The following is a 12183-nucleotide window of genomic DNA, read 5'->3' on the forward strand; positions in this document are numbered from 1 at the left end:
TATATGCAGGTTTAGAACTAATCTAGTAGAAGCGTTTCTTTAACAATATTAGCCTTACCTTAGACAGTATTCCTATGCTATACTATAACAATATACAGACTATCCGTATTATTAAGGCTAATGCTAGCAAACTAGACACGAAGCTCCGCTATATAGATATTTACTAGTGCTAGCTAAGGCAAGAACATAAGGCTAGAAGGATTTAATGCGAATACCTAGCTATATAGGATATGCTAGCCGATAGAATAACTAAGCTCTATAGCCCTTAGAACTAGAAGAGATTTATTAAATAGCTAAGACTAACTAGACTACCTAACCTGACAACTAACTAAGATATACAGTTATAGGGGTATATAAGGAAGCAACTCTTCCTCTAACAACCTCTTCCTCTTTAGCAATACAAAGACAACTCTATATAATAGGTAGTAGGCGCCCCCCCCCCCCCCCCCCTATTAATTGCAACTAAGTCGATTAAGCATACCTTTATCGATTAGCGCTAGCAAAAGTGTCTAATACGATAACGACGACTAATTAGAATAAAGGATTCAACCTTACCTTCTAATATAGACTAAACAAATAGTATAGGAAACCTTACTTTGCGGGGTACGTTACTATCGCCTATATTATTACTTCGAACGTTACTTCTACTAACTAATAACAAGTCTACGGCGATTGTATTAGTGCTAGTAATAATAGTGCAGTAGTCTTAGCTAAGGGTAGCGTCCTTAGTTAAGTTACCTATCCTAATTTATTAAATCTGTTTAACTAATGCATATCTTACCTAATCCTTTATCTAATTAAATAGACGCTACCTATGCGATTAATATAATAACCGATAGTAATAATATAACGGGCTTAGTTTAGCTAAACTAACTTTACTATACAATACGAGTACTTAGATAAGGCTTAATAGTGTCGGTCTATACTTAGACTACGTAGGAAGACAACAGTTCCTAGTAATAGGGACTATATATAAAGGTGTATATACAGTCCGGATTATATAACGATATCCTTCTAGGGTAATCGGGGTATGAAATAAGACTCTCTTATATATAGTATAGATTTAAACTAATTTTTTTGTAGTTTTAATAAGGTACTATATAAGAAGTTAAAAAGATTAATTTTTCTTTTGTTTGTATATAAAGAAGCATTAACTACCTTACCTAAAATAGAAGGCAATCCCCTTTTTGCACAAGCTAAGGGGGTATATAACGCGTTAGCTTAGTTATATAATAGGTACGTGACTTCTTAGCTTAAAGAATTTTTACACTGTATTTTAGACTATAGAATAGAGCAGAATATAGGCAATTAACGAAGCCAATTCAACCGCCGGCAATGCAGTATTACGTAAGTAATCCACTGCGCTGTGCGTGATAGTTGCAAGTTTAGGGAGTTGTGAACTATAACGGATCTTCATCCATCTTTATATATATATATATACCATGGTACCTTGCTAACCGCTATTGGGAATTCCACCAATGCTGATGACAGAACGCAATGCAATGTCGCCCCCGTGGTCCACGAGGCTGAAGATTTCTTTTGAAGACTGTTGTTTCGAAAGGTAGGACTGGAATGGAGGGCTTTTCAGCTGAGAAGAGACGAACCCTGAGCATTGCTCGTGTGTTTGGAAGTTACTGAAATGCGAAGTGTCTCACAGCACCGCTATGCTGAGGCTGGACAAGATAGATACCTATGTCTCGTTCGTCGTGCGTATCATGCGCTGGCGTTCTCTCTGCACACGTGAGCTTTGTGAGCATTGCTAAAAACAGTAAGACAGCGAGAATGCTACTGATGTATATCAATCGTTCTGTTCATTCTGGTATTCTTCTGCGCTAAACATCTTGGAATCTACGACATGTATTCCTTCACCATGGATGCTCTGCTCGTCATCACACAATCGTGTTTCGCATCTCCTGTCCTGTTCCTGTTCCCGCCTCCGGCGATATGCTCTATCTGGGTATAAATAACGCATGATCCACATGTGAAAAGAAAATGAAATTCAGATCCTTCTGCAAAGAATTGTTGCTGCACGGCAGCATGTAGAATCGTAAAATCGACAGCCTGCAGTGAGTGAGGCTCCTCAGGCGATAGAACCAGCGTCAAGCTCGTCTTCGCCTGGTGTGTGTACCTCCTTCGCGGCCGTCTCGGTCTCTGATCCAGGTTTCAAGTCGACTGGAGGCTCAGCCTTCACAGCTTCAAATGCTTTACTTTCGCGTTCCGCCACCTTTGATGCATCCCCCGGCATTGGCGCAGCAGAGGTGTCTGCCTTCCTCGTCTTCTCAAGAAGAATTTGGCTTGCTCCACTCGCCGCCCTGGAATGTGCTACGACTTTGACGGCATCCTCAGGCATAGGCGCTGCTGAGGCCACTGAGGTCTTTCTGCTCTTCTCAAAAGACATTTGGCTGGCCATACTTGTTGCTCGCGAGTGCGCAATAATGCTTGCGGCATCATCAGGCATTGGCTCGGCGCTCGCATCTTCCACAACACCGACTGTACTCTTGCGGTTCTTGGTCAATTCCACGACTCTCGGTCTGAGAGGTTGTGCGGCAGCCTTGCTACTCGCAGCACGTTGGACTCTGGTCCGAGCTCGGGAGACGCTCACTTGTCTTGCCACCGAAACTTGGACAATCTGTCGTTCAAGATCTTCGGGAGATTTGACGCGGGGGTAAGGCTCTGTCCTGGCTGATCGATGAGATGATAGGTCGTCCGAAGTAGCAGCTGTTGTTTTGGAAGTCATCATGTCACACGATGGTCCGCTGTCTTCTATCACACGTCTGATGGAAGACGTATCTGTGCACGTGGTAAATGTTGTGGGCGTAGGCGGCAGTGAAGGCTCGCTGAACATTGATTGGCGAGAAGAATCTGGAGAGCTGTCGACCTGTGCCTCCTTCTGTCGCATGAACGCTGCGGCGATAGGAGACACCGCTCCAGGTGGTGCCGTCTTACTTCTCTGGATCAGTCGCGGCCGGTGGATTGCAGTCTCGGGCTCTTCTGTAATCTTTTTGCCATCGACCCTGATGCTTAGCGACCTAGTCAGATGAGGCGAAGTGAGAGCGCGCTTGACTCCACTGCCATTCGTGTTGACTTGCAAACCACCATCGGCATCGGGTTCGCCATTTCTTCGCTTCTGTGACTTCGTTCTATGTATCTTGCTCTGCCTGCGCTCCAATAACGATGGCTTCGAGTCACCGTTGAGCAGCTTCTCGAACATGACAGAATACCTAGGAAATTCAGGTGCTGGCAAGTCTAAGTCTAATCTGGGTGTCCTTGGTACGGCCATACCCTCGTTGCCGTGGTCTGACGTGGGCGATTCATGCCGCCCATCACGACCACTGAAGATGTCCTCTGAGGCTCGCCAAGGATTTGGAGACTTTGCGCCATCGCGCTTGACGGGCGATCGTAACCGTTTTGATTTCACAGCTGGCATGAATGAGGTCCTATTCTCGTTGCGCTCGTCAAGTCGAGACTGACTCCGGTGACAGGATGGTGCTCGCGAATGAGAGAACATGCCGGGATCAGGACTAGGTGCCCTCAAGCATGACAGTGGAGTGCCAGGCGTGCAGGGTCTATCCGGTTCGGGCGAGTGGCATTGGATACCAGCAGTCTTCGGCTGAGCTGGCATCTGGACCTTGTAGAATGAGTCGTCCGTGTTGCGCTTCGATGATTTGCGGAACATGCTGCTGAACGCTTTCCAACTCGACTTCTTCTTTCGGGTTTCAGGGCTCTCTTGCTTCAGCTCAGTAGCAGGCGGGACCGCTGGTGGCACTCGGCTGGGAGGCTCCCGGTTGGGCATTCTGTTTGAGATGTGATCTGATGTATACGATCGTCCCCAACTTGGAGGCGCATTCGACGGCGAGCCGATAGCACGGCCAATGTGTGGCGATTCTTGGTTTATGAGGGGCGGGGACAATTGCTGATATGTAGCGCTTCGTGGCGCCATGCCGGGAAATCGTGCGCCATCCTGGAGTGTCGCACTTGGAGGCGGCATACGCGGCGACGGTGTTGGAAATCTAAATGTGTCGAGGCCGGCCGTGTATTCTATCGTCCGACCAACCTTTTGCAGGTCTTCTCCACATTTCGGGGGCTGAGTGACTTCCTTCACATCCTTCGCTACAATATCTGCCCTTTTTCTTGACGCGCTGCGTTTGCGCTTGTCAACACCGGCTGACTTTGGTCGGCCCGCCATACTTTTCCGGTGTTCTTGAACTGCTTCGTCAATGTTGTCGAAAATGTCACGCTTCGCCACGCCAGATGTTGTCGAAGTCGTTAGGCCGCTTCGATGGTGCTGCATGCGACCTTTCACAGTAGCATTCTTTTTCAAACGATTGGAGGTGGAGCGCTGGAGGAAGGGCAGTCTGGGGGAAATATCCGAAATCATCATGAAACAAGTATCGTTCGCGACGTCCAGCGTGCAGGGTGGGCACGCGATTCAAGGTTGCACGAGAGTTGGCATAGGCCTGTCGCAGTGGTTGGATGGGGCCTTCGCTCCAGGGTCTGTGTCGTTTCGTCGTCGCGGCAGCATTCGTTTGGCAGGCCAACAAACATATGAGAGTCGATGTGCAGCAACGAAATGACTCTTTCCGAGAGCGAGGCGGTGGTGATGTGATGTTTCTGCCGTGAAGAAAAGCGGTGGCATGACGAGAAAGAAAGAGCGTGGCACGGCACGAGCGTCGAGGTGAGACGAAACGCGGCGGAGAGGTTGGGTTGGTTGCGAAGCAGAGAGACCAGGCCCACGAGTGGGCGACAACGAGTGCATTGGAAATGAATCCAGTTGGTTTGAGATTGTGCGCGTGCGAGTCTGGCGAATGGAGGGAGAGCGTGTTTCATGTAGACAGTATCCTGCGCCGCTTGCCGAACCACCCTAGAATAGCCGCCGGCCAAGAGTCACGTGCCAGCGGCAACGACATCTTCCGCGAGCACGTCTACACGAAGGCTGGATTTTAACCATGTACATAACCTGCATACTGTCTCGCGACTTGATGCTTCAGAAGTCTGGCGAGATTACGATAGCAGACGGCTCATCCATCATGTCACAATCGCCTTGTCTCACCAGTCTCTTTCGCCTGGCGGACGTGGATCGCTTTCCGTCTCGACCAGTCCCGAGTTACCATCGCGATGCATACCGAAATGTTCACTGCTGGACATGAGCTTGCCGTTTCGGTCTATGAGGTGCGTTTCGACGCCCTGCGCCAAAATCCGATTCACCGCTTCGGCATCCCAATCATCCTCATTGATGGCCTCCAAGTCCTCCACTCTTTTGCCTTCATCTCTCCATTGTCTCGAGAGATGGTACAGACAGACTTCCTTCAAATTGCGAAACCCATCGTTCTCTACCACATCCGCAACAGCTCGGAGGATTCGCCCTTTCTCGGCCGGCGCGTCTACGCCGATAGCTGACGTGAACAGCAATTGCAGTCTCTCCAATGAAGAAGGCAGTATCTGGGCGAGCCGACTGTCACTTTCGGATGCCACAGTGGGCGGCATCAGTGCGCATGTTTTGACCTGCTCAAGCACTTTTAGTCGGGGGAACAGCTCGGAGAACTTTCCGATGCTCTGAGGAGGGTAGCTATTGGTGCGCATCGACACTGACAGCTCTTCCAGGTACTCGCCCTGTCGTTTCTGAAGAACGCGGAAGATCTCTGCATCGTTGTCACCGCCAATACTTGAAGCCGCAGACAGGAATTTTCTTAGTCTGACAGGTGCCATCAAGAACTTTACCATGGCTTGAAGTGTAATACTGCAGCAGGAAAAGGCCAATTCCTCCACGCTAGAGCTCCTTGGTGGCAGGTCGAATTCACCATTGGCATCGTCCGTGTAGCCGAGTAGATTCAAATTGAGCACTTTTATGTTTGGCAATCTGAACAGCGGCGCTATCTCCGATGGAGTAGCATAGTATGCGTCATGAGGATGCCTTAGTGTTGATGATGTACACACGGACACCATGCGCAAGGATTGGAAGCCCGGTGGCCAAGCGAGTTTGGAGCTGACATTCAGCTTGTGGACTGCATCGATGGCCTCGCAAAGGAACTTCAGCGGGTGGTCGTCATGAAAGTCGTCTCCTTGCCAGGAGTCATATCTATTGCAGATGAGTGAGATGCACCATCGAAGAGAGGGACAACACCACTTGCGCCATGAAATTGAGACGATCAACTCGCGGCAGCAGAGCAAACAGCATGCCTTTGAGTGGCTCGTCCCACCCCTCCCTGATTTTCTCCATCCAGAACTCCACGCGTTCATCGTCCAAGTTCAAGGTGTTGCACAAGGTGGTCCGGAAAGCTTCGTACTGCTCCGGTGAGAAGAATGCTTCGGACATGTCTGGGTAGCTCAAGTCCTCGTCCAGCCAGTCTGCGTCTTCAAGCTCCCTCTCCTCTGCCCATTCCCTGTGGAACCAAGATCTGTACTTTGCCCAGCCAGGCCTAAGCCCCCATGACTCGAATGCGCGAAGATGCCATAGAGGTTCGGGGGTTTCCAATGCCAGGGCAAGAAGCTTTGGCACATGGAGAGGCAGCCTGTCGTGCTGAACAGTGTACTCACGAGCAAAGCCTTGGTGTTGACGAAGACGACTGTCCGAGACACGTCGTAGTTCCTTGCAAGTGAGTGCGAAGTCAAGGAGACTCTCGGTCGGCACCAATTCAGAGATGGTTGCGACCAGCTCCTCTGGCAGGAGCAGCAGTGGCGAACTGGTCATGACGATGGCGGAACTGCAGACCAGAAGTCGAGATGAGTGGAATGACAGGACCTACCTCTTCTCTCTTATACGAGCAACGAGGCATCGCCACACTTCAAGGCGCGAAATAGAGTTGCAGGCAGCCATCTCAGCCTAGAGAGAAGTGGGTCACTGCTGGCGCCAAGACGTTGCTTGGGAGTCTCCATTCATTACTAGTGTTTATGTGGCTCGAAGAGCTACAAGTGAAGGACGAAGTGCTATAAGTGAAGGCCGAAGAGCTATAAGTAAAGGCTGAGGCGACGAGCGGGGTAGGGTAAGCTAGATTCTAGAAGATTCTACGGCGGCTATAGCCGTACCGCGCTAGGTAATAAGGCGGAAATCGTTATAAATCGCGCTTTATAAATCGCGCGCCTTTCTAATAACAACTTCTTCTACTTACTACTACTTACTACTACTACTACTACTACGACTTGTTACTACTTCCTTTCTATCTTTACTAAGCTAGATACTATACCTATCCCCTATACTAGCCCTATAGAAACCCTAAGTAAGATCTCGAGCGCTACTAGTAAGTTTAATATTGTCGCTAAATCTTTATAACCGCGTCGCTAATAGTATTAGTCGCTTAAGTATTTAAGGGTAAGGAAGTTATCGATCTCGCTAGTACGTCGTCTAATAAGTCTCTACCTCGCTTTACGAAGCGAGTTCTATCTAAGAAGACCGGCTCTAAGAGGGTCGCGACTCTAGTAAGTCTCGTTTATAAATACTATTACTAGATATACTAACTCTTAAAGCTCGTCGTAGGCGAAGTCTTCGTATATTTCGTTAGTAGCGTAGTACGCTATCTTACCTTTTACTATACCGTTATCCTCTAAAAGGGCGCTAAGACTATCGAGTACTAGTAGCCGCTAGGTACCTCTACTATTAACGTATAGTCGTACGCTACCCTCCTAGGATCCGATTTTATCTAGGACTTTAGGGCTAGCTCTCCTTTCGTCTAGATAGAACCTAGGAATCGATTTGCTATAGGAATCTATATCGCCGCTATTCGGAAGAACGCGATAATCTAAGAATAGTATACTAATTAAGAAGTTAAAAGTTAGAAAAGGCGAGAGGAAATAAGATAAGATATACTATCTACGCTATAGGGCGCGGACCGATATATATACTCTATAGAGGTTAGTTAGCTCTTTATAAAAAATAAAATCTATAAAGTAACTTATAATCTTCTCCTTCCTATTTTTATCTCGTCTACCTATATAATAGATATATACTAGGCCTATAATATCGGTTAGCGAAGCTAGTAATATTTAATCTCGCGTTTCTTAGTACGTTACCGCCGTTATTACTAATATTAGCTAGTAACCGGCCCTATACCTATAGGGCAGTTTTAAGCCTATATAAGAGGCCTCCTTCTATATTGTAGATAGAGTATTAACCTCGTATAGTACATTGTTTATATTATACTTCTATAATGCCTATATTGTAGGGCTCTAGTTATTAGCCTAAGCGACAGTCTCGTTATCCTATCTTGCTAAATATAGCTGCCTATATTGCTATAGGTTATGTTACCCTTAGTAGCCTATACTATTGCTATAAGTAGTAGTAGTAGTGTTAGTTTCCGTCCTTTATTAGAGCCGAAGGTAGGGCTATCTCTTTATATCTAACAGGTTCGGGTATATTGAAGGTAGTCTCTAGGTACGAATAGCTATAACCGAAGCGAGGGCACGATAAGAGCCTACGATACGGACGATACTAAAGTATCTTAAGGGGCCGTTATAATAAGTAGAGAAACCTCTTAACGAGGGCATCGCTTTAACCCCGAAAAGCTACAAACCCTTAGGACTATTATAGCTTAGGGCCTAGTCTATAACTATAGCTAGCTTCTAAGGACTCGGCTCTAGGTCGAAGACCTATTTAGTACCGCTTGCTCGAGATAAGCCCCGCCTAAGGAGGAGATAGACTAATTACCTATCGGCCTTGCTTAGTTTGCTAAGACTATCTATACGATAGCAATTTCTAGATTACAGGTCGGATGCCTAGACAGTTCCCCTATTAACCGGGTAGATTGTTTCGGGATTCGCTGCCTCGTTTAGATAGTACTTAGCCTTCTACTAGAAAAAGAAGGTCCCCGCCCCCCTGCCTAGCTAAAGGAGATACGAGCTAGTTTCTAGGATCTAGGTATAAATAGAGATTGTAGTCTCTCTCTCCGAGCGGCTTTCGTCTAATACTAAACTTAGCTCCTAGGGGTATATAGGCGACCCCTAGGAGGCTAAATTCTAATACTACCCCGGAGGTAACATTAGAAGAAAATAGCCTAGTATACTATTTTCTCGTATAGCAATATCGAAACAAACTAAACCTATAATATACACTAAAAACACTTTCCTATAGCATTTTATTTCAACTACTTTACGATAATCGAATAAGCTCTAGCTCTAGCGAAAACGAGCATTACGAATTAGCGGAATCTTCGGAATCTAATAACCTACTAGACCCTATTAACGAAGAAATTAGGCGACGACTAGTTGTTATAAGCGCCGTCGAACTAGGGGCTATCGAGCCTTCTACGCCCGAGGCCCTCTACAATGTCGTTATAAAGATGATTTAAGGGCAAACTAACCTTCTCCGTTAGAACAGGCGTCGCCTACTAGAGCTAGGAAGCAGTAGGAACCCTTTATTCGAAGGGTAGAACGCTACGGCGTACGTAGAACGCTTTAAGGACAACTTAGCCGAGTATAGACTCGAAGAGGAGTCGGACTAGTATAAGGTCCGGTCCCTTACGAGGACTACTATTACTAAGCTCTACCGAACCCTTAGAACCCTAGTTAGCTACCTAGAAAAGGACGACAAGTCTAATACCGACTAGGAGGTCTTTAAATAGGCCTTTATAAGGGAGTATCGGGATCGCGATAGCCGTCGTATTAAAGGTAGTCGTACGTAGCTTAAGAACCTCTATATAGAGAGGCGTACCGAAGATAACGACCTAAAGGAGTACGTCCGCGAGTTTATTAAGTTAGCGGACGGCATCGACTAGTAGGACCTCGAGAATTCTTAGAGAACGAGGCTGCTCCTTAAAGGGTTGCCGTAGTCTACGGCTAAGCGTATCTTCCGTCGCTACAAGCTTAGCAAAGCTAATCCTAAGACCTTTAGGAAGTACAAAGAGGTCCTAGAGGCTGTTAAGGACGATATTAATAGCTCCGCTAACGCAAAGAAGTTCATTTACGGCGAGGACCGGAATAACCTAGCCTAGGTAAGGAACGATGCCTCGGGAACTAGAGGGCCTAAGTTTCTTCCTAAATCGCAAAGTAGTCCTAGTACCGTAACTCCTACTATTACTAAGCATTCTTAGGACGTTGCGGACTTAGCTGAATCCCTAGCCTAGCTTAACCTTAATACGAAAGCACTATAGCGAGTTAGGGAGGTTATTAATACTAGTATACTAAAGGATATGCTACCGGTCTACTAGATTTCCGATCCTAACTACCCTAAGGCCCCTTTAGTTAACGTCTACGCTATGCGAAAGATCTATTCTAACTTAGATAGCAAGTGCTAGATATACGGCGGTTTCAAATATGTTTAATTAGACTACCCTATCTAGAAAGAGCTTCTTAAGAGGAAGCTCGTTATATAAGTAAATAGTCGGTTCTACTATACCGATACCGGCGACAAGATTGACTTCGAGTAGGATCGTAGAGCTCCGAAGCTACCTCAACTTAGGAGTCTTCTAGAGAAGAAGTATAGTAGTAAGATCGAGTTTAAGGATACTAGGAACAGTACCCTCGCCGCTATTGCTAAACGAGAAACTTAGAAGGTTAGGGCAAAACAGGTTAAGGAGCGGAGTAGTAATAGTACTACTAAGCCTATTAAAGTCAACTTTGTATCTTAGGATCCGGACGTAGTTACTAATATTTACGCGGTTACTAAGAATAGTGTAGATGTCTACGCTACTATACGGTCTTAGACCTAGTCCTAAAGCAAGGGTAAGAACCCTTAGAACCCTACTCGCCCTAGTGCGGCAGCCCCTACTAGGGTACTAAAGAACAAGGCGGCCGATAAGGCTAAGCAATAGCGCGAGTTAACCGTAAAAACTAAGACTTTCTAGACAGCTGTAGACCGTACTACCCGATCTAGCACTATACCTAGCACCGTACCTAGCACCCTATCTATAGAAAGCCTAGTCGTCCTAGAGACTCTAGAGGTCGATATAGAGGATATTGCTACCGACATTAGTAGCACCCTAGGTCTAGCTAACCCGCCGGCCTACAAACGAAAGTTAGCCGACCTAAAGAGCTTTCGCTTTAATAGGTATATAAAGAAGTATAGTGCCGGGCCTACTAACTCTTACGATATAAAGGCAAATGCTCTCTTCTAGGCTTTATAGTTCCTAGACCTTAAGTCTAACGTGTCTATAGGAGAGCTTCTAGTATACGGTTTGCCTACTAACCTGTTCTAGAGCCGGATTCCTAACGATGCTACCTTTATAAAAGACCTTATAGCCCTCCGACGTAAATAGGGGCGAGAGGACTATATCGACGTCTCTTCCCTATAGTTCCTTCTTAAATTTTCAGGGGCCTAGGAGTTAGTAGAAGGCGAATTAGTAACCTACGAGAGCTAGGAGACTATCGATAATGCTAACGAAGAGGGGATTAAGGAGATAGGCCGAGGGGATAATAATAATGCTAACTCTACTTCGGTTTTAGTTTCTATTAAGGCTGTCCGATTTACTAGCTAATAAATCGGTCGAGTAGGACCTCCTTAACCTAAGGAACTTTACTCTATCCCTAATAATATAGACCTTTCCGCAGTTACCCGTTCCTTTGCCGTCGTTCCCGCTATCTATATTTAAGTTACGATCGGAAGCTATAGTTAGTAGTTGCTAGCAATGCTTAATAACGGTTTAGAGTTACTTATTATAAGTAAGCGCTAGGCTAAACAGCTCCGACTGCTAATAAATAGAGATATTTCCCTTAGTATATAGGGAGTAAATAGGGAGGTTGCGCTAGTAGGTGCCTACTATAATATTATAATAGACGCTTTCGGTATATGCTTTTCCTTTACCTTCTAGATTGCCGCTAACCCGAACACGCTAATTATTCTAGGTCGTCTATAGTCTTATATAACCCGGGGTGTTTAGCGCAACTGCGACGATAGCTCCTAGGAAGGAACTATCGCTAACTAGAAGGGCAACCGAGTCGTATTTACTAGTTATGTCGGAAACACTAGCTACAAGTCCTACGAGGATATCCTTACTGCTTCTAAGCGCTCTTCGGGAAACGCTATAGCGCGGTTATAAGACCGGCAATCTGCGCTATAAGTTAGTATAGCTTAAATAGGTTATATCTAGAGGTATGCCGCTCCGTACGTTAAGGCTAGTTTCTAGGCTCTATACTAAGGAGACGAATGCTCGAAGCGATAGCGAGTATAACAGTGCAACGACTACCTAGTGCACGAATCTCGGTAATAATACTATCGTAGGCATCGCCGCCGGAAGCGGATCTACCCGAATCCGAACT

General features: G+C 46.3%; 2 protein-coding genes across 2 annotated transcripts; both read right to left on the minus strand.

Annotated features, from left to right (window-relative positions):
* Window positions 1–1788: 1788 nt before the first annotated feature.
* On the minus strand, window positions 1789–4782 carry MYCFIDRAFT_87519 (uncharacterized protein). The gene has a single exon (XM_007922735.1). It carries the CDS (start codon window positions 4379–4381, stop codon window positions 2081–2083), a length of 2301 nt encoding a protein of 766 aa, XP_007920926.1. The 5' UTR covers window positions 4382–4782; the 3' UTR covers window positions 1789–2080.
* Window positions 4783–5046: 264 nt separating this feature from the next.
* On the minus strand, window positions 5047–6688 carry MYCFIDRAFT_79970 (uncharacterized protein; the record flags this gene model as incomplete). The annotated part of the gene is made up of 3 exons (XM_007922336.1): window positions 5047–5874; window positions 5935–6076; window positions 6171–6688. 3 exons carry the CDS (start codon window positions 6686–6688, stop codon window positions 5047–5049), a joined length of 1488 nt encoding a protein of 495 aa, XP_007920527.1.
* Between the last annotated feature and the right edge of the window lie 5495 nt (window positions 6689–12183).

This window comes from Pseudocercospora fijiensis, assembly GCF_000340215.1.
Source record: "Pseudocercospora fijiensis CIRAD86 unplaced genomic scaffold MYCFIscaffold_1, whole genome shotgun sequence".
Lineage (NCBI taxonomy): Eukaryota > Fungi > Ascomycota > Dothideomycetes > Mycosphaerellales > Mycosphaerellaceae > Pseudocercospora > Pseudocercospora fijiensis.

Excerpts from the sequence above, each read along its gene's own strand:
- MYCFIDRAFT_87519 (XM_007922735.1), bottom strand. The coding sequence starts at position 4,381 with ATGATGATTTCGGATATTTCCCCCAGACTGCCCTTCCTCCAGCGCTCC.